Below are 27,133 nucleotides of genomic sequence, written 5' to 3' on the forward strand. Positions count from 1 at the left end.
CATCCATTGTGAATGTTTGTTTTGATTTTGTGGACAAAGTTAAGATTCTACAATTAAAGTTGATATTTCACTACGTTACCGTTTCTAATTTACGAATGTTTGCTAAATCTCTTCACTTACGTAAATTTGATATTTCTTCACGGATGCGTGCGCATTTCATCAGAGCTGACGCATGCGCAGATCTTTGATTATTAATTCTGAAACGGACTGGATATGTACTACCAAATTGAAATAAATGAACAATTCGACAGACCTTTTTTTAATTATACTGTTATTGCGACATGATTTCAATAAATATATGAGATACAATTTAGTAGAATGCAGTTTTTCCTCCAAGAAGAGGTGGGTGGGATGTAACTCTGTTTAGATATAAATTTAAAATAAAATATTAAGAGTTCTCATGTAGGCTCATTTAAGTCGTCAACATGTATCACATTATCTGGATACATTTCTGGTTTCTTCAAATCACTCTTTGTTGATTCCCATGGCTGTAATTCAGCAGTTCCAAATACCGCAAATAAAGTACCACTCACTAAGTAGACACCAGCCGCTGTGTAGAAGACATTACTCCAGTTAGCTAGAGTAGGCTGAAAATAAAGTAAACATAAAACTTTTTAATACGGAACCAATTTTATTTTGTAAACTTTTAGTGTACGTTACACGCTTAGCGTGATTTTGAAAAATGCCGCCAACACCAAAATGACACGCTGACGCTTGCCACTAACGCCAAAATGTCGTTTTTACGATTCTTACCAGAAAATAGCTTGGACAAATATATACACATACCATGAGAAAAGCATATAAATCATAAATTAATAAACATAACAGGAAGAGACAAGCATTTATATAGGAAGAGACAAGCATTAATATGAATTTCAAGTATTGAAAAATTATAAAAATCATTAATCCATTGTTAAGCTCACTAATTTTTAAATCTCAAGTTCAAAAATCTCATCATGAAATCCAAAATGCTAAATGGCAGCAACAACCCCCAGAATCTCGGCAAATCTGTTAGTATGGATTGCAAACTTTATCACTTTTCAAACATTGCCACAGTAGCTGAATCCACCGTGTTACGGATACCACCCTTATGGAACTGAAACGCGGTTTTTGGATTCGAATTTTTCGTACCCGTTCTATCGCTATTCGATGGTGACCAGTTTCCTGGATGTAATAGGTGGTTGACTGAATGTAAAAAATAACAAGCTTTCCAAAACCGGAAAAAATTTAGAGAACTTCCGGTGTATCTCTCCTCTAATGTTATGCTAACGAAAGCCTAATATTCTAGAACAGCCTAATATTTTAGAAAGTTTAATTAATGTGATTTGTGTTTAAATTTGCGCGTAATTTTAACATTCGTAAGAGTTTTGCAGACAAACTTCGTACGGGAAGTATAAACTTTGTTTTTCAATTATTTTTAACTTTTATGTGTGAGTAATTCTACAAATAAACGCCAATTAGGCGGCCAAAAAAAAATTGGTGGGCACACTATTTCTACATGAATTTTCTTCTTTTTTACACCCTAAAAAGGCAAGAAAAAATCGTGAACATGAAATTGTTTCTTTGTGATATACATTAAATGTGACATACTCTTTCTGACATACTCAGATAAATCTGAGCCATTTATTCAGATAAAACGATTTTTACATAAATATAATATTATTATACTCTCTAAAATGTATTTATAGAGATTTCATACTATAATATTATATTTTATTATAAAAATTGGCGTTTATTTATAGAATTGATCCTATCGTCGCTTTGAAACTAAACCGTGGTAATTCAAAAAAGCAAGTTTTTCAGGAGAGCAATTTCTAATTTCCCGCGCTAATGCTAATCGCGCGAAAGCGATAACGATTTATCTGCTCTCTAAATTAATTTTATGGAACTATGAAGATAACACTTTGTTTCTCTAAAAGGGTGATTTTTTTTAACACAAAATGACCCAAATATCTCATTTTTCGATTTTTTTGAATTACTACGGTTTAGTTTCAAAGCGACGATATGAGCAATTCCACAAATAAACGGAAATTAGGTGGCCAAACAAAGAAAAATTCTTTGGGGGGGGGACACGCTATTTCTACATGAATTTTCTTCTTTTTTATACCCTAAAAAAGCAAGAAAAAGTATTAAACATGAAATTTTTACTTTAAATGACAAAATACCAATTTTAAGTTTTTCCCGATTTTTTCAATTTAGGAACTTAGATTAAATTTTTTTAATTTTTCTTTTCATACTAAAATAAAATCTTATAGTACGAAATCTCTATAAATACATGTTAGAGAGACATTATAATAATATTATATTTACGTAAAAATCGTTTTATCTGAATAAATGGCTCAGACTTATCTGAGTATGTCAGAAAGAGTATGTCACATTTAAAGTATGTCACAAAGAAAAAATTCCATGTTCACGATTTTTTCATGCCTTTTTAGGGTGTAGAAATGAAGAAAATTCATGTAGAAATAGTGTGCCCCCCCCCTCAAATATTTTTTTTGGCCACCTAATTGGCGTTTATTTGTAGAATTGCTCATATATTTGTACTTATTTATTTTATATTTGTGCATTAGTTGTTATAATTATGTACTTTCAAATTACATTACTCTTGACGATAATTACTCGGGTAATGGTGAATTAAATAAATGAAACAATTATAACACCGCTCACAAATAAACTGCTAAAGAATTACTTTGATTACCAGTTTTATCTTTTTACCCTGATTGATACGGTTTTGTGCTGTCACGTATTTGTGACAGTTGGCGCGAAAGGGTTAATGAAATAACTTATAGCCGGAAAGCTAGAGTAATAAAAAATAATACAATTTCGAAACATTTTTTTTAAAGAGATGCAATTGCTGCGGGGAAAGTAGGTCTGCTATTGCCAAATATACTAACTACTACCAAATACTCCACCAAATTCTATTAGGGCATTTTATGACGTAGTAATGCAAATTTATATTAGACCATTTTTGTTTGGAACAATTCTTGGATATTTTACTCATCACGAAAATTATCAAAATTGATATGATTTTCCTACCAGTAATTGTTCTTTTCTTCTTGATTTATTAAAAAATCTTCAGCTATGATTTTAATGATTTTTTTCATTTTCTGATAAATTTTATATCGAGAAATGCTGACACTTGTTGGCATGATGCAAAATTATCATTCTAATCACACTAATTTTTGTTTTGATGATTTAATTAATTCTCACACATGAGTGTTTGAACCAGGTAAATTACATTTTCAGAGAGTAAAAGGGGAAACAAACATACGAACAATTTTATTATAGATTTATTAAAAATTCAAATATCTCCAGCAACTTTCTACTTTCTTATATTTGCTACTATTTAATTTCAAGTAAAAATCATACAAGCATCGTAAAAACTAGTGTGTATTAGTATAGTTAAAATTAAAATGAGAGCAAAATCAGTTCTGTTACATTAAACATTTCTCTAATTACTACGTCATGTTATTTTTCCTATACATTAAATATCCCTGAAGCGGGATTAGCCTGGTTGGTAGGGCGCTGGACTCATTTTCATGAGATCGGGAACTCGAATCCCGCCGGCCGAAGACTCCCCGTGTAGTAAATGGTGACTGGCGTACGTTAAATCTGCCAGGTCAAATAGTCCTTCATGTTTCCATAGCAAATTATACCTCTGGGAATATTGGAATGGAGACTAATTATTCTCTGGTTCAGGTCAAAAATTCGATCCGTGGATGAATGAATGACTGTATGTATTGAACCACACTATAGATGGGTGTGGGAGAAATCGAATTCTTAGCCATAGATGGCGCCACTGGAAAACTAGAACAATCGCACCCCCATAACCTTAATGGTCAACGACAACAGCACTAAATACCCTTGAAAATGTTATGTACAGAGCTGCCAACCATTACGCTGACTTGTGTGCATAAGGACTGTAACTAGCCGGTATCCGACCGATGACTCGTTTACACGAACGCTGTAATTGACCGACCTCCACCCGATGACTTGAGTGTATGATAATTCTAATTAGCCGGAATCCACAAGATGACTTGTGTGTACGAGTGCTGTAATTAACCGGCATCAGCCGATGATTTGTGTGCACGGGCGTAATATTTATCAAACAGCCATGCAATAGCCTGTTTGTACGTGCTCCTTAATAAGCCGACATCCATCAGATGACCGGCGTGAACTAGCGCCATAATTAGCCGGCATCTTCTGTCTGGCTTATTTCAGAATGAAGTATTTTCTAGCTGCATAGGTATAATGTAACAAGATATCGTAACATGCAATGTGCGGCACAATGCACTGTTTAGTGGCGTCGTTTCAAAGAAGTCTACTTCTGTCACGAAAAAATTAAAAGCGAGAGAGATGGATTCAAGTAGCATCTCATATGCACTTACGAAACAAACAATAATACATTAAATTTAGCTACCACTTGAAGAAATCTTTCATAACACATTGCTTACCGGCATCTTTTCTGAAAATTACCCCATGTGCCCGGCTATAGCTTTGAAAGCGGGTGTGGAAGTAAATCAATAAAAATAAACTTTAAAATTTTTTGAATTTTTAATGCCGTATGATAGAAATTTAGAAATCACCTATGTGTAATGATGTACCACAAATTTTGCAAATATAGCGTATTTCGTAAATATATGATAAATTGGTATAGAATTAAATAGTAAAACTTGAAAAGTAAGGAAAATTACGCCCACTTTTTAAAATAGTCACCACGAGATCACTGATAACCAAAACACGAGTTAACTCGTGACCGGTCAACAATGTGTTAAAAGCATAGAGAGTTGGCAGCCTTGCACTGACCTGCTTCGTCCATTAAGCTTTTCATATGCATCATCAGCATGGGTCAACAAGTCAAAAACGCAAATAAAGGAACTGGGCACTTTTCAAAATTAACTTCTGAAAAAAAAGTAACTAGTGCAAGCAAGTTCCCCCGAAAGAAAGACCCCATAAAGATCATAAAATAAACAGGCTCGACTACCACGTTGACAATTTAAACTAGATATTTTTCTCTCAAAGCTTTAAAATGCAATAGAGCAAGCTTTAATGACATTTTTCAGTACCAAAACTTAGATGGAGATTGATACAACAGACCGATTTCGACGCAATTTTTCAGTGATAATCAACTCTTCAATATTCTACATTCATTTCAACAATCGTTACATCCAGCCTAAACGAAAGAAGTAAAGATATTCTCACATTTTTTTGTATAAGATCTTTTTACACAATTTCCCAATCTCACTCACCATTATAGACATGATGAATGGACAAAGATCATATTTGGCTCAGGTACCCTATTCCACTTGAAGTGCGAAGTTCTTTTGAATTATGGTTTCTCTTTCAAAACAGTCAGAAGTGGTATCTACTTTTCAATTAACATTTTTCTTTCAGATAGTTTTTGACTGCTATAATACCTAAACACATTGTCTAATTTTTAATGGATTGCCGGTCTGGCCGAACGGTAAATAACTACTAAATAAATTTGCAAACATTTGACAGATTTTGCTAGTTTTTTACAAGGTTTTGCATGGCATTTTAAAGTACATGTGGTGAATTATATAAGCCTACGTATTGTTTAGAAATAGTGGAGGAAAAAAAATCTACTAAATTGAATTTAATAAACCAAGAATCACAATTAATAAACTATCGCTTTGAAATCTCTGTGTACATAAATAAAACTATTTTTGTATGTTCTATATTGCATTAATTTCTTCAAGCCATTTCAGTAACGATAATAATATAAAAAAAATTAAAATTTACTCGAATTATGTGTCTCTAATAATCTTGGATTCGCCGGGCACTGGTGATCCTCGTGGCGCTACGAACAAACTCAGTGCCGGTCACCGGTGACCTCCATGGCATTCAATGTGTTAATAATTCTTTTTTCTTTATTTAGATCTGAAGTCATCACTCACTGCATTAAAAAAATTGAATTCATATGTAGCAGACGCTGGAATGAAACAGGCGTTTAAAGATGTAAAAACTGAATTTCAATTTATTTGATTATTCAAGCATAACTTCCACCCTGTCATACGTTATAATACTTATTCATTATTTAAAACGAAAACAATGTCTGCTCTGAATTTTGATGGTAAACTGAGAGGAAAGCACCAGAATAATTTGCGCAATTTAATAACTTATAATAGATTTCCGCTTTCTTATAATCACCACTTTTAACATTTTTAGTCATCAGTGGCTTCTTTGCCGGTGGATCTAGCACTTCTTTATGGATGTATTTTCAGCATCGCTGAGTAGTTTCTTCATCATCAAAATTTATCTTTAATCATCAAAATTTATCTCACCATAATTATTTTCACAATTTATCTCATCATCATTAAAATTCAATACGCCTGAGGCTGTTAGTGGCTCATTTCTTATTTATCTTGAAATTTTATCTTTAAAAATATCTCTTTCTCGTAATTGGAATGAAAAGAAAATTAAATATTTGTATTTTAGATAAAGTTACGTCACTACAAAAATAAGCTGCCACTGTATTGAAGCTTATGCTTTATCGCAAGTTTTAAAAAGTAAAAATTTCATTAAAAACTGCGGTGTCACAATTTATGGCCTTTTTATAAAATTGGCAATTTAGTTTCACAATTTGTAAATCAAGAAAGGTTTTGTTGATATCGTAATTAATCTGAGTAATTGATTGTTTTTTTCCATTTATTATAAATCTTTTATTTTGATATTTAAAATGGTAGTAAATTTTATTATTCAACTTCAGAGATACCAACTGCTCCGGACACGCCAAAATAATTAAAAATACGGTAAATAATTACAATGTAGATTTTGTAAATATTTGACTATCTTTGCTTGCTTTTTAAAAGGTATAGCATGACATAAGTACTGTATAGTGGTGAATCATATAAACCTGCGAATTATTTAGAAATAATGGTGGATAAAAATCTACTAAATTGAATTTATTAAACAAAGAATTACAATTGATAAGCTATCACTTTAAAATATATATTTGCTGTCCGGAGCAAGTTGGCATCTCTGCAACTTTTATTATATACTAGGGGGCAAAGGCTACCGCTCACCAACCCCAATGATTGCTTCGCAATATTTGTTTTTTCTTGGCAGAAAAAAGTTTTCTACTAAAGTTAAAAATATTCACTTAACATCTATGTACTGAAAGGAATTCTGTTTACTTATGCTCTTGCGCCTCTACTTCCCACGTCCAAATATTACTATCTATTAGCATTATAAACATTTAGATCCCTTGGTGAACAGAAGTGATTTTTTAATTATCATTTTTTTTAAGTAACATTTATATTCTTAATACATTATATTGTTCAAACAAATTTGATGAGTTCTCAACCATAATTTAAAATTTTCGCTAATAATAGCAGTGCTGAAAAATAACTTTAAAGGAAAACAATACCTTTACGACTTTTGTTAATTTTATGCTGATGACAACCTAAACAATATGGAAATGAATGGGGGAAAACTGGATCCTACCACGTGATTTTCTGGCCAATGAAATGCACCGATAACAATGGAAAACTACGACACCATCATTAAAATTTTATCTATAGTAAGATTTAATAAATTTGTTTCGGAATAATTTTGTCCACTACTATATGCAAATAACTTGAACACGGCTCCCATGACTTGGAAAAAGTAAATGAATGGTAGGTAAGATTTTTCAAGGGGACTGAAAAATGCTCACATTTATCTTTCATTTTCGAATCCCGCAATTATGTACCCGAGTTATTTTTTTCACCCATATATATTTCCTTTAAATTAAATATTTATTGTGTGACAGCTTAAAATATCTAGATATACATCACTTTTGATACCACTTAAAAAAAATTTCCAGGAGCCCTGTTAAACATTGATAAAAAGAAACCCTATTAGAGGTGCAGAGATGACTAGAAATGTAAGCAGTGGTTAAAACTCAATTCATTTTATTATTTAATTATTCACTCTTTACTAGCACATTGTAAATTATTCATATTTAAGGCAAAATAAAGTTATTTGAAAATATGCTTGAAAAAGTTGCTAATTTTAATCTATTTTAGTAGAATTTTGCTTTTTATCACTCTTCACTTTTTACATTTTTAGTCGACTGAGACATTCATGAAAGACGTTTTTTTATGTGATCTAAAATATACGCATTAAGTTTAACTTAAATTGTCAGTTGGCTACCACTTTGAATATTCTGGGAAAGCTAGAACTTCCGGATAGGCTTCTATGTAATGTGGATTAATATTTCAAAGTATATACACTATCCGGCCAAAAGCATCAGGACACCCAGTGATATGGATTTATAACGTCCTTAGGCCCACATTAAAATGATGTTGGTCCCCCTTTTGTATCGACGATAGCCTATACACACCTGAGAAAACTTTACAAAAGTTTTTGATAGGCATTATCTTCTATCGCAGCTGAAGTTAGAGCTTGCATTGAGGTTGGCTACGTAATCTCTGCTCTAATTTGTCCCAATGTTCTGTGAGATTCAGATCGGGGCTCTGAAAAGGCCAGTCCAGTTTTTGAACACCCCTTTCGTCAAATCACGTCTTTTCATGTCTCGATGTGTGAATGGAGCAGTTATCCGACTGGAAGAGAAATGGGTCTTCCCTGAAATATTGCCACAGAGTTGGGAGTGCAGCATTGTCCATATACATCTCAGAGTTTATTAGTCCTATCATAGGAACTAACGAACTTAGGCCAAGACACGAGAAGCATCCTACACCATTATGCGTCTACCACCATAACAATAGGGTGTCCGGATACTTTTGTCGAGATAGTGTATTAGATCTACTTTAACCTTTTCAATACGGCGAAAAATCAGTCCTAGTGCGCCCCAGTGACGGGATCAGTTACTTCTCCTCCAAGCTGTTATTAGATAAAATAACTTTTATGCCTAAAAGGTTGAAGGTCTTGGAGACGCATAAACGTCCCCATAAAAGCGCAACATCAATAGCAGTGATTTCACAAGCTTCATTGATGGGACAGCATATGTTCCGCCGTAAGGCCATAGCATCTAAATCCCGGGACAGGGTATGTCCCGGCAGGAATTCTAGAGTCAATAACTCATTTTTATTGACATTTTACTTAAATTTTTGATGATTTTTTAAGGCAACGTTCTTTTTATTAACATTTTCATGTACATTTGCGTTAACATTTTTTATTAACATATTTATTTATAAACACTTTTCGAAATTAACAGTTATAAAATAAGAACGGTAAAAAGTAGAAAAAATTGAAAGTAGTGGAGGAACAATAGTATCTAAAGTCTGGGATTCTTGAGGGTATGGTAGGGCTGGAAACAGTTCTTGCTCACAGTGCTACGTTGCAAGAAGTGCACACTATTTTCGAGCGTGCTTCTTTATTCATTTTTGCGCACCATGCACATCTTCAGCACGTTTATTCCCTCAATTGGGGGAAATGGTTTCCAACATTGAAAAGTCTCGCTAACTAGTAACTAGCGGCATTCGTGGTGCAAAGTTAGTTGGATGACACCATAATAATGATGGTGAATTCTGATTCTGGAGCTCAACTTCATTATCAACCAAATCATTGTTATTGGTGAAACGACTTCATTGTCGGTCTCCTCTTCGGTGCTTTCCTCGAATGTGGACTCAGTGTTTTCAATTTCAGAACACTCAATAATATAAGCGAGCTGTCTCAAATTGTTATCAGGGTAAATTTTCTTTCGACTCTTCAACAGAGGAAGAAGCCTTCGAATTATTTAGAAATAGTGGTGGCTTAAAGCCTAATAAATTGAATTCATTAAAACAAAAATTAGAATTAATTAACTACCACTCGAAAATATTTATTCGCTCTCCGGAGCAAAATGTCGCTCGCTTGATTAGATTGGGAATGATTGACACGATGGACTCAAAACGATGAGACGACCTTAAAATTGTTTGGAGACCAAAGTGGGCGTTATTTTCGGTCCTAGATATTTTTTAGTAACTGGGACATATGTTGCCCCAGCCGAGCCGTAATATCAAAAGTTTACCAGATTAGGACAGCACTTGTCCCGTCCGGTGCGAAAGGGTTAAAATACTTTTCGAGAAAGAACATGGTCCGTTTTTTTACATAGCAGATAGTTATTTACCTTCAAATGTATTTATGCTTTTCTCCTGTAGTTATGCTAGCTGGGCACCAGGGCCACAAAGCGGAAATGTATGTATCAACATTTAGCTGCCAACTTATACGAGAGTTGAGAAAAAAATTTCTTACTGGTAGCAGCATCATAGTATTTCGGAGTATTAACCCTTTCGAAGGCCGTGGTAAGTATACTTACCACCACTTTTAAAGTCCATGGTAAACTTTTTTACCACTTTTAATTTAGGTTTCCACTTGTTAATAACTTCAACTTTCTTGAAGTGGGTTTGAATAAATTTGGTAACCATTTGTTAGTTTAAGAAAACGTATAAAAGTTATAAAATACATAATTCCCTTTAAAGTTTTTAGCAGTTATAAAATTTATTTTATAAATAACGAAAAATAAAAGTCAATAAGTTCCTAATAGGTCGTGATAAATATACTTACCACGAAAACAAATAGCATTAAAATTTAGATTAATTTTTTATAAGCTAAATTAGTTTTTTTCCTTGTATCAATTACTATTCTTAGATCAATTTCAATTCCAAAAATACTTTAATTTACCTTTACTAGAAATAAATGTCGCATTAAATGGTTAAACCTTCAAATTTGAAGTTTCAAAGCAAATTTCAAACTACCATGATAATTCAATAATTTAAAAAAAAACGCATAGATGTGATCGATCTGATAGTTACTCTTTACCTCATTTACATTCCACAGCCTCATCGAAGCACCACAAAGATCAAGCTAAAGATGAATGGGAAAAGGGCCGCAAGCGGCCTCAGGTTCCCAAATATTTTATACATTTTAAGATTAACTGATAGTTACTCGGCTCTGAAATGTTGAAGCAGTTTAATATTTAGATAATATTTCTAACTTTTTCTAGTTGTTTTCTTGCCACTTTGTAAAATCTTTTTCATCGACCATTCAAGTTGGTAGGTATGCAAATGTATACTTTCGTTACAAGTTTGAATATGTATGCATATGATCTTTTGTTTTGCGCCATGTATGCTGGGATGCCAACTGGCTCCGATTTCTGGATAGAAGAATTGATGTTAATTCTTGGGTCAGTTGTCCATTCCTACACTTTAATAATTAAAACATTATTATAACATGCCATTTCATTTTAATTATTTCTTAGCGAACCTTTAAAGCATTGGCAAAATTAAACAAAATTTGTTTTTAATTCTCTACCGCTTCAAAATATTCTTTGTCGAAAGTGGAAGTGACATACGTCTATGCAGTGTCCCTTTAAGCTAGAACATTACCATTTGTAAGTACCATAATACTTTCTGGTATAAAAAAATCTTTTATATAACTGTAAAATTAGACCGTGAATGGAGAACCCATCATAAGTTTAGTAATCTTCATGACTTGTAAGTACATGATAACCTAGTTTAAATGAATCGGTTGGTGGAACTTCGCGCCAAATACGGAGCTCACACCAATATTCAGCATTTAGCGTAAACAGAGACACAACATAAGTTTTTAGATTTCGTGACTTACCAATTACATAGAGGCTGAGATTCGAGCTAAATACCAGGCTATCAAATATCCAGTGACTTTGACAATGTCTATGGAGTTATCTTCCAGTGACTCTTTTAAGGAGTGAGCGTAATTATCCTTATTTTGTAAGTTTTAACCCTTTGCACTCGAAATCCTTTTGACAGTCCAAAAATGGATGCAACCACTAACATTTTGAAAGATTTTTCACAACCTTACCTCGTAATAGCCAAAGATCACAGAATGAAATGGTAACTAAACATTAAGATGAAAAAAAATTTCACAATTAGAGTAGTGGGTAATTTATAGGCGACAGTGGTGACTGACAGTGCAAAGGTTTAACCCTTTGCACTCGAAGTCTTTTTAACAGTCAAAAAATTGGACGCAACCACTAACATTTTGAAAGAGTTTTTACGATCTTACCTTTTAATACCCGGAGATCACTGAATGAAGTGGTAACTGACCATTAAGGTGAAAAGAAATTCACATTTAGAGTGGTGGGTAATTTATAATTGACAGAGGTGACTGACAGTCAGCTCTCGAGTGCAAAGGGTTAATATTTAATTCGCTACAAATTTATTAAAACATTTGCAGAAAGCGGAACTGTTTCATTCCTGTGTATACTTGCGAGGGCAGAACTTTCCGTTAACTCTGATAAGAGTAAGTGTTAAGCAAGTACTTACGCCTCTGAAGGTAAAAAATCCGACACTCATTGGACCAAAGACGCCGGCAGTGTTTGCCACTGAATTTGTTACTGCATACATAGTACCTAAACACATAAAAGAAAATTTCATTTCATTATACAACTCAAAATTTTTTATTCATTTTGCTACAACGTTTTTATTACTACGTGAAGACTACTACTAAAGTGAAGACTACTAGAAATATCAAAAATGTTGTTAAATTTAATTCAGACATTTTAAAATGTTCATAATAAGAATAAATAGGATATTTTGAAACGCGCTCAATATATTCCGACCCAAAAAAATCACAAAAAAGTAAGAAGAATAGTAATAATAATTTTTCTCGTTAATTCTAGAATTGTATTAAAAAAAATGCAATATTCCAATACAATACATGAATTGTCGAGGAAGAAATTTTTATGAAATAAAGATTTTTAAATTTTTAAAACGACCACTGTCTATGGCAGGTACTTTATTTACGTTGCACTAGAACTGCACAATGGGCTTTTGGCGACGGTCTGGGAAACATCCTAGAGGATGATCCGAAGACATGCCATCGCAATTTTGATTCTCTGCAGTGGGGATGGCTCCCCTGCTTTGGTAGCACGGCGACCTGTGCGTGAAGCCCAGCACTTCACGGTAGAGCAGTTTCACAAGAACCGATACAGCACCCCCACGATCCCTACGCAGGCAGATCAAAGTAGTCACCCACCCGCTTACTGACCGCAGACAGTGATCAAAGCTTAACTCTGCCCCCCCGGTCAGGGGCGTCCGGAAGAGAATACTGTAGATTCTAAGTGCGCGCGCGTGACCTCTCACAACGCCTCCTACGAGTATAACTGAAAGTCTTCACTCGGTTTTTCATGGGTAGTCCGATCAGACCACTGTGAAGGTTATCCACTTACTGAACGAGTCATTTAATACAGAATACAGTTAAAATAAGAAAGTAGTAGAAAATATATGACTAAAAATTTATTTTATTTATGAATATTATTGGTAATCACTTGGTATTCACTTGGCATTCACTTGTCAACCACTACAGATTTAATTCTCAAATATATAAGATAAATTTCTCTCAATTACTTTTATAAAAGGTTTTGGGTTCATGCGCACGAGTGGTTCACTTTTTAAACAGTCTGCGCGGACTACTTATGAAAGACAGTGTGGAGGTTTCTTGATGTAGGAGGTGATGCCTCTTAGCAAAAGAAAAAGAGAATTCAAAAAGTTATATTTAAGGGATACTCTAGAAATACAGACTGTATTGTTACCTCATTAGTAGAAATGATGGCGTACTTCGGATTGTTGTATATGATAAGTTTATTTCTTGACAATATTAGTATTAATATTCATTAATCTTAGTCGTTTTCTGTGCCAGAAACGGTAAACCAACAGCTGTCGTAAAAAAATTCGACCAGTGAGAACTCATGTAAAATTACTGAGCTGGCGAGCTGGAAGGTCACTGTCCTTTAAATAACTAAGAGCAAAAATAATTCTAATTTCGCACTTGCCTAAGAAGAATTTTTAATCGAAATTTGTTGATTCGGAAAGGGTTTACCACCAATAGAGCCCCAGTTTGCAAACAGTGACGTTCCCCTCTCAACGTTGTTTCTGTAAGACGAACGCAAGTTTGAAAGATGCATGGTCTTTGATTTCGTTTAAGATTTAATTTTCTTTTTCTGGCGTTTTCTAGTCTAGCTAAAATGCCTGTCTAAAAAATGTTAAGATGAAAGTCAACCTCAGAAATAATCCTTGTTGAGAGGGTTTTGTATCGTTTGAGGCCTTCCTATTTTGAAACAGTAATTGAAAATCGTTCCTTTTCAGGTAGTTGAAATTAAATCATTTGCTAGTGAATCTCTATATTGGTGGTAAGTCTCGAAATTATAATGATTAGAATCTTAACACATTGCTGACCGGTCACGAGTTAACTCGTGTTTTCGTTAGCAGTGATCTCGTGGTGACTATTTTAAAAAGTGGGCGTAATTTTCCTCACTTTTCAAGTTTTACTATTTAATTCTCGACCAATTTATTATAACTTTACGAAACCAGATATATTAGCAAAACTTATGGTGTACCATTACACGCAGGTGATTGTTATACTTTTTATCATACGGAATTAAAAATTAAAAAAGTTCTTAAAGTTAATTTATATTGTTTTACTTCCACAATCGTTTTCAAAACAATATCCGGGCACATGGGGTAATTTACAGAAAAGTTGCCGGTCAGCAATGTGTTATGATTACCGTCACATAAAAAAAAGAAGTTTTTTTCATCTATATAGTTTAAGATACTTTCAACAAAAATAAGTTGATGATAAGAAAAAGACATTCTATAAATATAAGCTTTTATGAAACAAAATTTTTATTTTAAAAGTCTAATTAGATTATTATTAATAATCAATGACTGTTACACAAACAATGCTGTATTAAGGTTCTTTGATAAAAGATCAATGTAGGGAATACCGGGCAGTGGCACTTTACTTTGAATAACATCAGTCCTTAGAATATCGGGTATATCTATTGCTGAAGCCCTTAATTTTAAAAGAAAACTACAGTTTTGCAAATAAGGAACAAATGTATACTGAGTTTAATCTTTAGAAAAAAAAACAGTGTAGATAACTTCTACATTTTATACACTGGTGTTTTATACTTTTTCAAAAAATATTTTATAACAGTTGTTGAACAGCCGACGAAATTTAGGGTTTACGACTGCTGATGTTCTACTCCGTACCCTTGTAACTTGAGCCCAATCCAGAAGACAAGGGAGTTCTTAGATCAAGCATTAAGGGGAATTTGATGAAACTTTTTGATGAAACTTACTTGCATTTGCGTTACATTGAGAGGAAAACCACTAAAATCTCCCACGGTTAGCGTGATGTCAAGGGGACTCTAACCCATGATCTATCTACCACAGAGGATATTTTACGCCAGCACTATGGTCGGTGCAACATGGGTGCGGAATTCGTATCGACCAGCTATCGCTGAGAAAGCAAACACTCCATCCCCTGTGCCACAACGGTTCGTCCTTTCTTGTTGTAAGAAAGAGGAAAAAAAACATTGTCTTAAGTAAAAAGGAAAAACTTAATATGAAATCATATGTGATATTATATTTGGTGCAGTATTGTATTTCGAAATTCTCTTAATACCAAATTGGTTTGCATTATTAAATAAGAAACCCCCACCTCAAACTGGAATACAAAGGGAGTCAGACTTTCCCCTCCACCTCAAACGGGATAATTTCATCAATTGCCTGCGAGACAAGACATCATATTAACCCTTAATGAAATAATGCCACCTCATAATCGGATAGGCGCTTTATTTTCTGAGTATAATGAGACTTCTATGTCAGCAAGAATAATTATGGTAGTTTTAAAACACTTCTTATTATTACTATAAATAATTATGTCACTTTAAATATGTAACTATTAATCGATCACATAATTATAGTTATTAGTATCATGATATATGATTACAATAATGCATGGGGGGAAGTAAATTTGAAATACTCCCGGGTTAACACGCCAAACAAGAAAAGGATGAGATAATATTCACGATTAGGACAAAATTAATGAGAAGCATGATATTTTTCTCTTCACTTTATATGAATTAATTTTAGGTGCGTCATTAAAAATCATCCATCCGAGACCACAAAAAAAAAACTAATTAAATGTATAGTTTCATTTCTTCCTTAAAGATATCAGATTGAATTCAACACAATTTCTCTGAGGAAAAAAAGGCTTAGTTGAAATTTTATTTATTTATTTATTTGGTAAACTGGGGTAAATTCACTTAATTCGCTTAAATTTATAAATTTAAAGTAGAGTTTAAAAATTTGTAAAATATTTTGTAAATTAAGGGCAAATTTGAGCTCGAAAACTCATGCCACACTTAGAGCTCTACAACAAATTTTAATGCTTACATTTCAAAATAACTTTTTTCTAGATGAACAATGTGTCTTGAACTATACTCTTATAAGGATTGTCGAATAGACAATGGAATGGAACGAAATATATGAAAGAAAAATTCTAAATATTCTTATTTAAAGTGTGATAAAAATTACCAAGTCACACTTAGACCTTATCTTATAGTAGAAAACATCGCTAACATAATACAAAATTTGCATGCAAAATCTTATAATAAACTTTTTTCTGTGATGTATGTTAACGTAAAATAGTTATTATTTTCAAAATGAACCCTCTTCGGAAAATGCATTAAAAGTACAAGAAAATTCTGAACATAAAACTATCTAGTTAATTGAAAATTCTACAAATGAATTTTATTTGTCATAAAATAGAATTTATTCAAAATAACTTAAAGGATTAAAATACTCAAAACATAGCAAAGCCACTTTCGTTTCGTTTTCGTGAAAATCGTTTTGCTTTGTATTATAATTTATTTGAATAATATAATTTATTCCAATAATATAATTTATTTGTCTTAAAATATCATTTATTCAAAATAGAAATAAATAGACAAAAATACTCAAAACTTTGCATTTTAGCTTCGTGTTCAAGAGTTTCATTTCGGTTTCTAATGCAGTTTCTTCAATTAAAATATATATAATTTATTTGTATAGAAACATATTTCATACAAAATGAAATAAAAGATTGAAATACTAAAAACACATAAAAAAACATTTTAGTTGTGTTTCTAGGTGTTTATTTCTGGTTTTGATTTCACCTGTCAGCATACTAAAAAACTTCTATGGATATCGTTCACAGTGGTCTGATCGGACTACCTGTAAAAAACCGTGTGGAGGCGTTGCCTAGGTAGGTTTTCGTTGTTCTCTTCTCCACGTAACGCAAATGCTGGTTAGTTTGCCTCAATACTTGATCTGAAAGTTCTCTTGCCTTCTGGGTGGGGTTCAAGGTTACAGCACTACGGAGTTGAAAAAGTTGTAAACTCTGATTTGAGTCGGCTGTTCAACTTCGGTTATAAAATAATGTATGGATGATAAAAAATAAATCGAAATTTTCGTTGAAATTACAAATTTTCATCACCTTATAACTTAAGAAAGTGAATAGGTTTAACTTTATGTGAATGACTAGTGATGTGATGCAAATGTGATAAAAAAAAAGTGCCGCTAAAAAACAGCATCCACACCGACCGCAGTGCTGGCTTAAGATATTCTTCAGTGGTAGATGGCTCATTGGTTGGAGTCCCCTAATCATCAGGTCAGCCGTGGTAATGTTTAGTGGTTTTCCGCTCTGTCTAACGCAAATGTGAGTTAGTTCCATCAAAAAGTCCTCCACGAAGGCTAATTTCTCCCAATATTTGATCCGGGAGTACTGTTGTCTTTTGTAGAGGGATAAAATTTACTAGCCTACGGAGGTGAACATTGGTAGTTGTAAACTTAAAATTAAGTCGATTGTTCAACAACGGCTATAAAATAAAATAAGTTAAAAATAATTATTTTTCTAAAAAAATAGAATAACAAATGTAGATTACCTGCGAAGTTGGGACACATATCCACATGGGTTACATTAAAACCAGCTAAAGAAAAACCTAAAAACGCCATTGCTACGCATAGAAGTGTTATTATGAGCACTGCGTTGCAACCACAGAAATTTACTCCTATCAATGCAATTGCCGGTATAAATGAACCTGAAATATAATAAGTATATAATAGAAATAAAATGTATATCACTCAAATAAATAATTATACAATTAAAGATTATTTACTTGCTTGATATTTATAAATGTGAAGCGCTACATACTACATAGAGCCTTGGAAATAACTATATTCCGCCCTAGTTTCCCATTTGTCTATCTCGGAACTTTTGGTTTATTTTTCATTTTTATTTTATTCCAATTTTTTCATTGGCATCGTTGCATTTTTATTTTAAAATCTGTTTTAATTTTCCTAAGTCGCTTCTTTTGAGTTTGAAGAATGAGCGCCTTTCAGTCAGAGCTCGAAGTACAGTGCGCGTAAGAAAAAACGGACCACCATGCATAACTTCTGATTTAATGATCTAGGACTTGATTCTAACGGTTCTAAGGGGGGTGACTTCAAAAATGCTAATCAATCAGTGCTGACGATGTTTTTAGTTACGAAATCAGACACAATAATGTACTTTCTCTGAATAAACATGACTTTTTCTCGACAGATTAGGATTTCTGACCCCAAAATATAATCTGGGAAATATGCTCACCATGGTTTGAGCAGGAGGTTGTCCAAAGTTTCGACCCGTTAATGTTAATTTTACTTTTGCTCATTTCACCATATCTCGAGAACTTTTTATAAATGAATTGAAACATTTCTGCACATTAACATAAAATTTGTTTATGTTAGTGTGCGCTTGTTATATTCATTTCAAAGATAATTCCAGGAAAAATATAACTTTTAGTAAATATTTATTATTTTATTTAATGCAGAGATACCAACTGCTCCGGACAAGACTGAATATTTTAAAAAGTGGTTGAGAATTAAAAACTAAAATTAACCGATTTTTGGTTGATTTTGCTGAGTTATTAAAATGCTCGACGCAGCTCAATTGTTTCAAAGGGAAGTATAAATTTTTTAATTAATTAGAACTAGCCTTTGAATTAATTAGAAGTAGTTGTATGTAAAAACCCTATAAATGGAATTTATCAAACCAAAAATGATACATTAAAAGGCTACCACTCGAAAATATTTATCCGCTGTCAGGAGCAAGTTGGCATCTCTGTTAATGCTGGTTGAAAATATTGTGAATTGTAAGCGATACAATTGAATTGTAAGGAATATAATTTCACAAGTCAAAATACAAAATTTGGAGGAAATCGGTCAAAAAATCGAATTTTAAAGAAGCCGTATGCTTAAAATTCGATTTCGCAGAAGCTATTCGACTGATTTCGCTCAAATTTTGTATTTTGCCTCGTAAAATTAAGTTCCTTGAAATGATAAAAAAATATTGTAGAATTTACTATTCAAAGCTTTTTATTATTTTATTTCCAAATAAAATAATAAATATTTCCAAATAATTATAATTTGAATGGAATTATCTTTGAATAAACAAATTTTATAATTGGAAGCCGAAATTTTTAAAATCGCTTAAAAAATTCACGTGATATAGTGAAATACACAAAAAATAAAATTAACATAAAAGGGTCCAAACTTTGGACCGTTTTCCTAACCAAACTATGGTGAACATTTTCCCCAGATTGTGGCTATCCCCAATATTTTGAGGGTCAGAAATCCGATTACGTCGAAAATCAGGTATGTTTATTCATAAAAAGTACGTTTTATGAATTTTTTGTCCTTTTTCTTCATTTTGTGTACTCTACATCCTTTTTTCATCTTAATAATTTTTGAAGCTAAAGAAGTTTTCAAATTATCGGATAAGCTTTGTTATGTGTTTATTTTTTAAAATAATACAAAATTTAATTTATCCTAAAGGCTCCAGAAATAGAAACCTCGCTATACCTGGTGATGGCTCTGAAACAATCACATGAAAAATGGCCTTTTCTTTCTTCTCCTTTGAAACTGTCCAAACATGGCTGAATCACAAATTAATATTATAAAATTAGAAAAATATATTTTGGAAACATAATTGTGTCACAAAATTTGTCGAGTATTTTAGAACAGTGTTATTGTAAGTAACATCAATTTTTCAGAGCAGACAAGATTCAACATTAGGCAAAATAATTGTATTACGAAATCTGTCGATCATTTTGAAACAGTCCTATTGGAAGTAACATATTATTTTTTTAGAACAAGTGGGATTCAACAGCAAATGCAAAACAACTGTAAAATACTAATATGCAGGATGTGATATAGATAACTAATATTAGTATATTAAGAAAAATATGAGAGTTCATTTATCTAAACTATTAAGTCAACTTCCTGATATGTGTTAGAGAACAAATTATTAGATCATAAAGAGATCTCACCTATGCAAGTCATCAACTTCCTTATGGCTGTTATAGAGAGCTTATTGGATTTTCTTAAGTGGTCAGCAATATAGGAAGACACCCATCCACCAGCAGCAATAGCAAAGAAGGGGAGAGGGGATAAAAGACCATTCTAAATAAAGAAGTTTAATTTTGCTACATTTTAAGTTTATTAAGACAGTCTCAAAATAAATTATTAGAAGAGGTCCTCTCTATTTGAATAGTTTCACGGATTCGCCAACTGAGGTGTGCGAGTAACGAGTTCAAATCCAGAGGTAATTCTAGATGCATCTTTGTGATGCCCTTCTCTAACATGTGCTACTATATGCTGTACTACTATATCTTGACAAGGCCTTACGAGTCATACTTTGTAACGAGCGCATAAGCCTAAATACTGTTACGAATTTGTGAATGTGTGTATAATTTTATGAATATCTTTTTATTATGAGGCTGAGATTTGTAACGAGTGCATAAGCCTAAATACTATTACGTATTTGTGAATGTGTGTATAATTTTATGAATATCTTTTTATTATGAGGCTGAAATTTGTGACGAGTGCATAAGTCTAAACACTGTTACGAATTTGTGAATGTGTGTATAATTTTATGAATATCTTTTTATTATGAGGCTGAAATTTGTAACGAGCTCATAAGCCTAAATGCTATTACGAATTTGTGAATGTGTGTATAGTTTTATGAATATTCTTTTATTATGAGGCTGAAATTTGTAACGAGCGCATAAGTCTAAACACTGTTACGAATTTGTGAATGTGTGTATAATTTTATGGATATTCTTTTATTATGAGGTTATTATGAGGTTCTTTTATTATGAGGTTATGAGGTCTCAAACGAGCCCTAAATAAAAAGTTTAATTAGAAATATTGCAATAAAGTTGGTTAATTTTAACGTAAATTCCAGATAAAATAATGCGGAAGATACGGTTTGGTGACAGTTTTTGCTGATTTGGCAACAAGATCGTAGTCCTGGACAGTTTGAGTTTCAAAGCGATGGGACTAATATTTACGAAGCTATACGAGAATTGTCCAGTTTTCGTCACTAAGTCCAATACAAATAGGAGTGTGCCTCCCGGAGTAGAATAGGAGAAATTATTAGTCTGCTTATGATAGCAATTGTGTTTTGATTTAAGAGCCTCTAGTGAGCTTATTTAACCGTCTACAGTTGTAATATCTGTCAGCTACACTGTTATTTGGTGCATTGTCTGTGGCGCTGTCGGTGCGAAATTCGAATTGACCAATCATCGCTGGGATTAGAACCCGGGTCTCATCATTGGAAATCCATGAGCCACCATGACTCAACTTGATGAGCTTGTAATAAATCAACAACAAAGGTTACAGTAAAAACTCACTTTGCACTGCACGTTTCGTTTTTTTTAACTTGTTTTTTAAGGCAGCCACAACAGATAAAAATTTAAGCCTGATGTAAAAAGATCGAGGAAAAAGTTTTAATTCATTTCTGCATGCCAAAAATAGTTGTAAATTAAATATATTTGTTAAAACTAACCAATAGAGATTTTAAAATTAGAGATTAACATGTCCGCCCCTCAACCTGGGGAAATATTAACACCCAGTTTTTAAATTTGTTTAGACTGTAACCCTGGTTTTTCAACTTTATTTTGCACTAACTTATATTTGTGTTCAATTAAAATATATACTTAATTTAAAAGTATATGAAGATTACCGATTTCAGATTATAATGAAGAACAGTACTAAGGTAAGTTGGCAGCTCTGTCATCAGTATCCAAAAACCGTAATCGAAACCAAAATGCGCTGTCATCAATGCATACATTGGTACTGATGTAAATATATTTTTCCAAATTTCTCTTGACATCTGAAAGAATAAAAAATATCAAATCCTGTTACAGTTCCTAAAAACACAAAAATATTGGCTAAGTATCAACTGGCTACTACGAGAAAAACCATTTAGTAAAGCTTTGCCAGGAAATGAAAGGAAAGAAATGGTAATTTAATTTTTAGTTTGTTTTCAAATGGAGAAAACTACATGACTGCAGCTTCAATTTTGTCAACTTTAAAGTTTTCTTTCTTAATTCGGTTCGTTTTTCTTCATTTAAGTCTGGAGAGTCTAGAACAGGTGTACCCAAATGGTACACCTGTAATATGTACCAAATAATTTTTTTTAACCAGTAAGGACTTTTGAAACCTATAATTATATTCTGATAGAATCAGTAATCGGTTACTCATTTAATGTTTTGATAGTCTACATGAAACTATTCAGAGCAAAATGCCAAAATTATTTTCAAAAAAATTATAATGCAATATTTTGACAATAATATCCTGACTAAATTATGAAAAGGTCACGGATTTATGAAAGCTTCATTGATATTTCCTATCGCGCTTCTCAAATCAAAATATAATAACTAGATTCGCTTGTAAAAATAAAGTTCCTTTAATAACCGTTTTTTGACCATTCTTTTTAGTTTTAAATTCAAAAAACATAATTCAGCTTATGTATTTTAACGAAAAATAAATTCTGAATAAAAATGCAAGCAGCGTGAGGATTGTTTTGTTGTTGTTGTTTATTTACGCAACAATAGAACTGCACTATGGGCTATTGGCGACGAAACATCCCCGAGTATAGTCCGAAGACATGTCATCAGAATTTGGATCCTGTGCGGAAGGGATGGCTCCCTCGCTGTGGTAGCCCAACGACCTGTGCGTGAAGTTGAACATTTCACGGTAAAGCAGTCTAACGATGATCAATACCACACTCCTTTGTTCCTTTCGAAGCGGGATCAAAGTGATCACCCACCAGCGCACTGACCACAGTCAATGATTCTTGTTCTACTGGGATGAGGAGTGTGAATTCAACTATCGTATATAATTCTAATTTAAAATTATAAATAATAAAACAATGAGAAAAATCCATTCCTCTTATCAGGGTAAATAATGTAGTTTTTTATTGGTTTATACGCTAACAAATGCCTTTATTATACTTTATTTATAAGGTCGGGATTCCGCCGAAAGATGGTCGATCATTTAGGGTTCCCTAACTGGTCAAAAAACTGAAAAATTCTGGTGTTGAGAATGGGTGCGAATGGAACATATCGACTTTTTAAACGTTTTTTAATGTATGAAGCTAAAGAAGTGCTTAAATTTCAAGTATATCTTTCCACTTTAGTTTCTTGACATCATTTATTTAGCATGATGCATTTGGCTTTAAAACGAGTTCAAGTTTTTTAACTAGATTAAAACATGTTAGCTGAAAATTGGGTACTTGCACTTCGAGAAGAAGACCAAACATACCCACGCATGAGACCTGTGACATCAGTGCCAGCGAATCGTGAGTAAACAAAATGGCGCGTCAAAGTTGAGCTTAATTTTTTCCACATAAAGAATGCTAATTAACGTGAAGTTAATTAAATGCAGCACCCAATAGAACATTGAATTTCTTGAAATATAATTCTTTCTTAGATTTATTATTTGCTTATATATTTTATTGTAACACGTGATATATTTTTGTGTTGTGCACCTGGCAACTTCGATGCAGAATTAGAGTTTGTATGTTCTACATGACTTGTTGGCGTTAAGTAAGAAATATGTGTTAAAAGAATTGAAATCGTTGTGAAAGAATCTTTGAAGGATTTTAAAATGTAATCTTTAAGAGAAAAGATACTTGACGGGAGAAGTTAACTCGAAATAGAACGGAAAGAACAGTGGCTAACGTAAACAAAGACGCGTCTCAACAACCAATCAGGCTCGAGATACCCACACTACGTCACTTGTAGGTCTCATATAATTTTCAATGAATTTTGTAAACATGATTTAGCTTGATGTTCATTAAATTAAAAAAAATTGAATGATGAGAGATGCTTTAAAGGTAATTGTTTTCCAATATTGCCGAACCAATTGCGGAGAAACTGTTTGTAATTTGAATCATTCTAATGTATAAAAGCAAAAAGAAAGAAATATAATAAATGAAATATTTTTGAAAAGAGAACTGAGCTGGTTTTAATTTTAATTTAATAAAACTTATTCGGCAATCTTCTTGCATCAGAACTTGTTGCAACTGATTATTTCCTAACCTTTGATTGTTTTTCTTTCTTGTTTTCTTCAATGCAGGATAATTCTTCTTTTGAAATGCTCGGATGTGCTGAAGGTTTCTCGTAAATAAGGAGCCACCATAATGCAAACCATATGCACGTGATTGAACCTGCAATTCAAAACAGAGATTGAACTTGAAAAATTTACTTACTATATGTATCGAAAAATTAAAGGTTGAAATAAAAATAGTAACAGAAAAACGTACCGAAAACATAATATACAGATGGCCATCCACCTAAGAAGTCTGTTGAACAAAGTAATCCTGAAATCGGCATGCCAATAACTAAGCCAATCTGCAGACCTGAAAAAATAATCGCTGAAACTCTGCTTCTTTCATTTATGGGTGACCATATACTGATCGCTGCGTTAATTGCTGGTAAAGTTAAGCCCTACAAGAAGAGAAAAAAAGCACTATATTTTCTAGTTTGAAACAGGAGCATTGATAGAAAGTTAAAAAAATGAACAAAATTAGCCTCATAGGACAGTTTTCTTATCTATACATTAATATTCATAGATATTTTATAGTTTAATAACCGTCATTGTACAGCCGACCCAATTTTGAGTTTATGACTACCATGGTTCAAATCGGTAGCCTTGTAATTTTTTGCCAAAACAAGGGATCTCCTCAGTAAAGTATTGGGTAAAATTTGTCTTCGCGGAGGACTTCTTGATGAAACTAACAAGCATTTTCGTCACATGGAGAGGAAAACCTTGAAACCCTCCCACAATTAGCATAACGGCAAAGAGACTCTAACCCATGTTTCGTCTACTCCCAAAGATATTTTACGTCAACATTGTGGTAGATTCCTGGCGGGATGAGGAATTCGTATCGAACAACCATCTCTGGGATTCGAACCCGGTTCACCTCATTTTAAGGCGAACTCCCTATCCCCTGAGTCATCACGGTTCGATATCAGTTACTGAGCAATAGTTGCCATCAGCAAGACCAACTCTTCGTGCATTTAATAGACGAACGTATGGCTGCCGAATACGGCGCATAAATTGTCCGTAGTCACCGCCACGGGTCCAGAGGAATGGCTAGGAGAATTCTTACTTTACACAAACTATAGAACTATTTAAATAATACTAGTTTAAGAGGAGAAATAACAATAAACTGTTCATTCCTATTAACTTCTTCTCAGGTAAGATATATATATATATATATATATATATATATATATATATATATATATATATATATATATGTAAAAGTATTTAAACGCTTTTATATACAATCAAAAATTTGCAAACTTTCAATTAATTTGAAAACATTTTGATAGGGGCAACACGACTGAACTACAACAAATTGGTCTCGCAACGTAAGTTTCTGAATTACTAAGAAGTAGTCTTGTCTTGTCATTTGAGCTGGGCGCCTGGGCCGCCCCTTATCCCGTCCAGCAGTGAATCGTTAAGATACGGTTCCCAGCAGATCACCGAAGTCAAGCATCACTGGCTGCTGTCAATGTGCGGGTGGGTGACCACTTGGATCAGTCTGCGTAGGGACCGAGGGTGTGCGGTGTTGGTCCTCGTTAAACTGTTCTACCGTAAAGTGCTCGACTTCGCGTATAGATCGTTGGGCTACCGAAGCGGGGGTACCATCCCCTCTGCAGAGGATCGAAATTGTTAAGGCATGTCTTCGGATCATTCTCTGGGATGTTTCCCAGACCGTGGCTCATTGCGCAGCTCTAGTGCGACGTAAATGAACTACAACTACAACCGCCCCTTATCCCATCTATCATGAAGTATTTATTCTTTGTAGGCAATCTTTATGGTTAGCAGTCATTGGGGTTGCTATTTAGACTAAGAAGAAATGGTGAATAAAAGTCCTAAGTAAGAGACTACCACTCGAAAATATTTCTCTGCTGTCCGAAGCGAGTATGCATTGCAGGCCTTGTTGCCATGGGTGGCTCAAAAATGCGGAGATGCCAGATCCCACCGTTCTGAAAATATATTTTCTAGTGGTAACGAAATTTGAGTTGTTTTTTAGTTATATTTAGAAATTATTTTAGAGTTTTGTTGAAAATTTACTTGTTTAAGAGTTAAAAAGTCCCTATAACTTAAAACTGTTTAGAGGACGACTTGGAAGTACACATTGACTAAAGAATAACGATCAAAGAAGATCGAACAAATGACAAAAGAATATCGAGAAGAACAGAAACAACATTCCTTTCCCTTCTTTCTACTCATTAGCTGCCTGTATCAACTAATTTTGCTTTTATCAATTAATCATTAATAAATATATAAATAATTCTAGCAATTATGCATAAATGAATTAGCGATTAATTGTATCAATTATGCATAAATTAACCATAAATAACTTTATGATTAATTGTATCAGTTATGTATTAATTAATCATAAATAAATGTATGATTAACTATATCAATTACGCATAAATTAATCATAAGTAATTTTATGATTATCATAATAAATAAATTAATCAGAAATAAATTTATGACTAATTGTAACAATTATGCATAAACTTGGTGAATTTATTTCTGTTCTAATTTTTTTAGGGAGACATATACTTACATTATAGAAATATATATTTCCTACCTCGCCTAAGCCTTGGATTACCCGAATAACAATAACTGCGGTGAAACCCAAGTCTGAAAATACAGGAATCAGCAATGTAATTATTCCTGTCATAAGTATACCGCCACCATAAACGAACTTGAAGCCAAATTTTTCAGCCAAGATACCTCCGAGGATTTGTGTTGCAATGTTACCGTAAGAAACACAAGCAAGGAAATGTGACTGCTCTCTAACATCCCACTCATACTGTTTACCCTGAAAATTTCAAACCTTGTGTCAGCATAGTCAAAAGGATCAGTAATTATGATAAATACGGAATTAATTATATTTACTAATGTCATTTATGCCTTACCAAATAATCGAAAAAATAATTATTTCGAATTAATGATTATTATTAATTAAT

The 27,133-nt window shown here is 33.0% G+C and overlaps 1 protein-coding gene across 1 annotated transcript in view; it reads right to left on the reverse strand.

Moving 5' to 3' along the window:
- Positions 1-243: 243 nt before the first annotated feature.
- Positions 244-27,133, reverse strand: part of LOC110282098 (putative inorganic phosphate cotransporter) — a 33,234-nt gene continuing 6,344 nt past the window's right edge. Inside the window, exons 3-10 of the mRNA XM_071186065.2 lie at positions 26,752-26,985; positions 24,403-24,586; positions 24,179-24,306; positions 21,817-21,966; positions 20,120-20,252; positions 17,696-17,851; positions 12,252-12,337; positions 244-587 (exon numbers count right to left, since the gene is read on the reverse strand). Coding sequence (XP_071042166.2) covers positions 399-587; positions 12,252-12,337; positions 17,696-17,851; positions 20,120-20,252; positions 21,817-21,966; positions 24,179-24,306; positions 24,403-24,586; positions 26,752-26,985 — 1,260 coding nt within the window. The 3' untranslated portion in view covers positions 244-398. The remainder of the gene's footprint in view (positions 588-12,251; positions 12,338-17,695; positions 17,852-20,119; positions 20,253-21,816; positions 21,967-24,178; positions 24,307-24,402; positions 24,587-26,751; positions 26,986-27,133) is intronic.

Source organism: Parasteatoda tepidariorum, chromosome 4 (genome assembly GCF_982258835.1).
Source record: "Parasteatoda tepidariorum strain Cologne lab strain chromosome 4, Ptep-v5.0, whole genome shotgun sequence".
Classification (NCBI taxonomy): domain Eukaryota; kingdom Metazoa; phylum Arthropoda; class Arachnida; order Araneae; family Theridiidae; genus Parasteatoda; species Parasteatoda tepidariorum.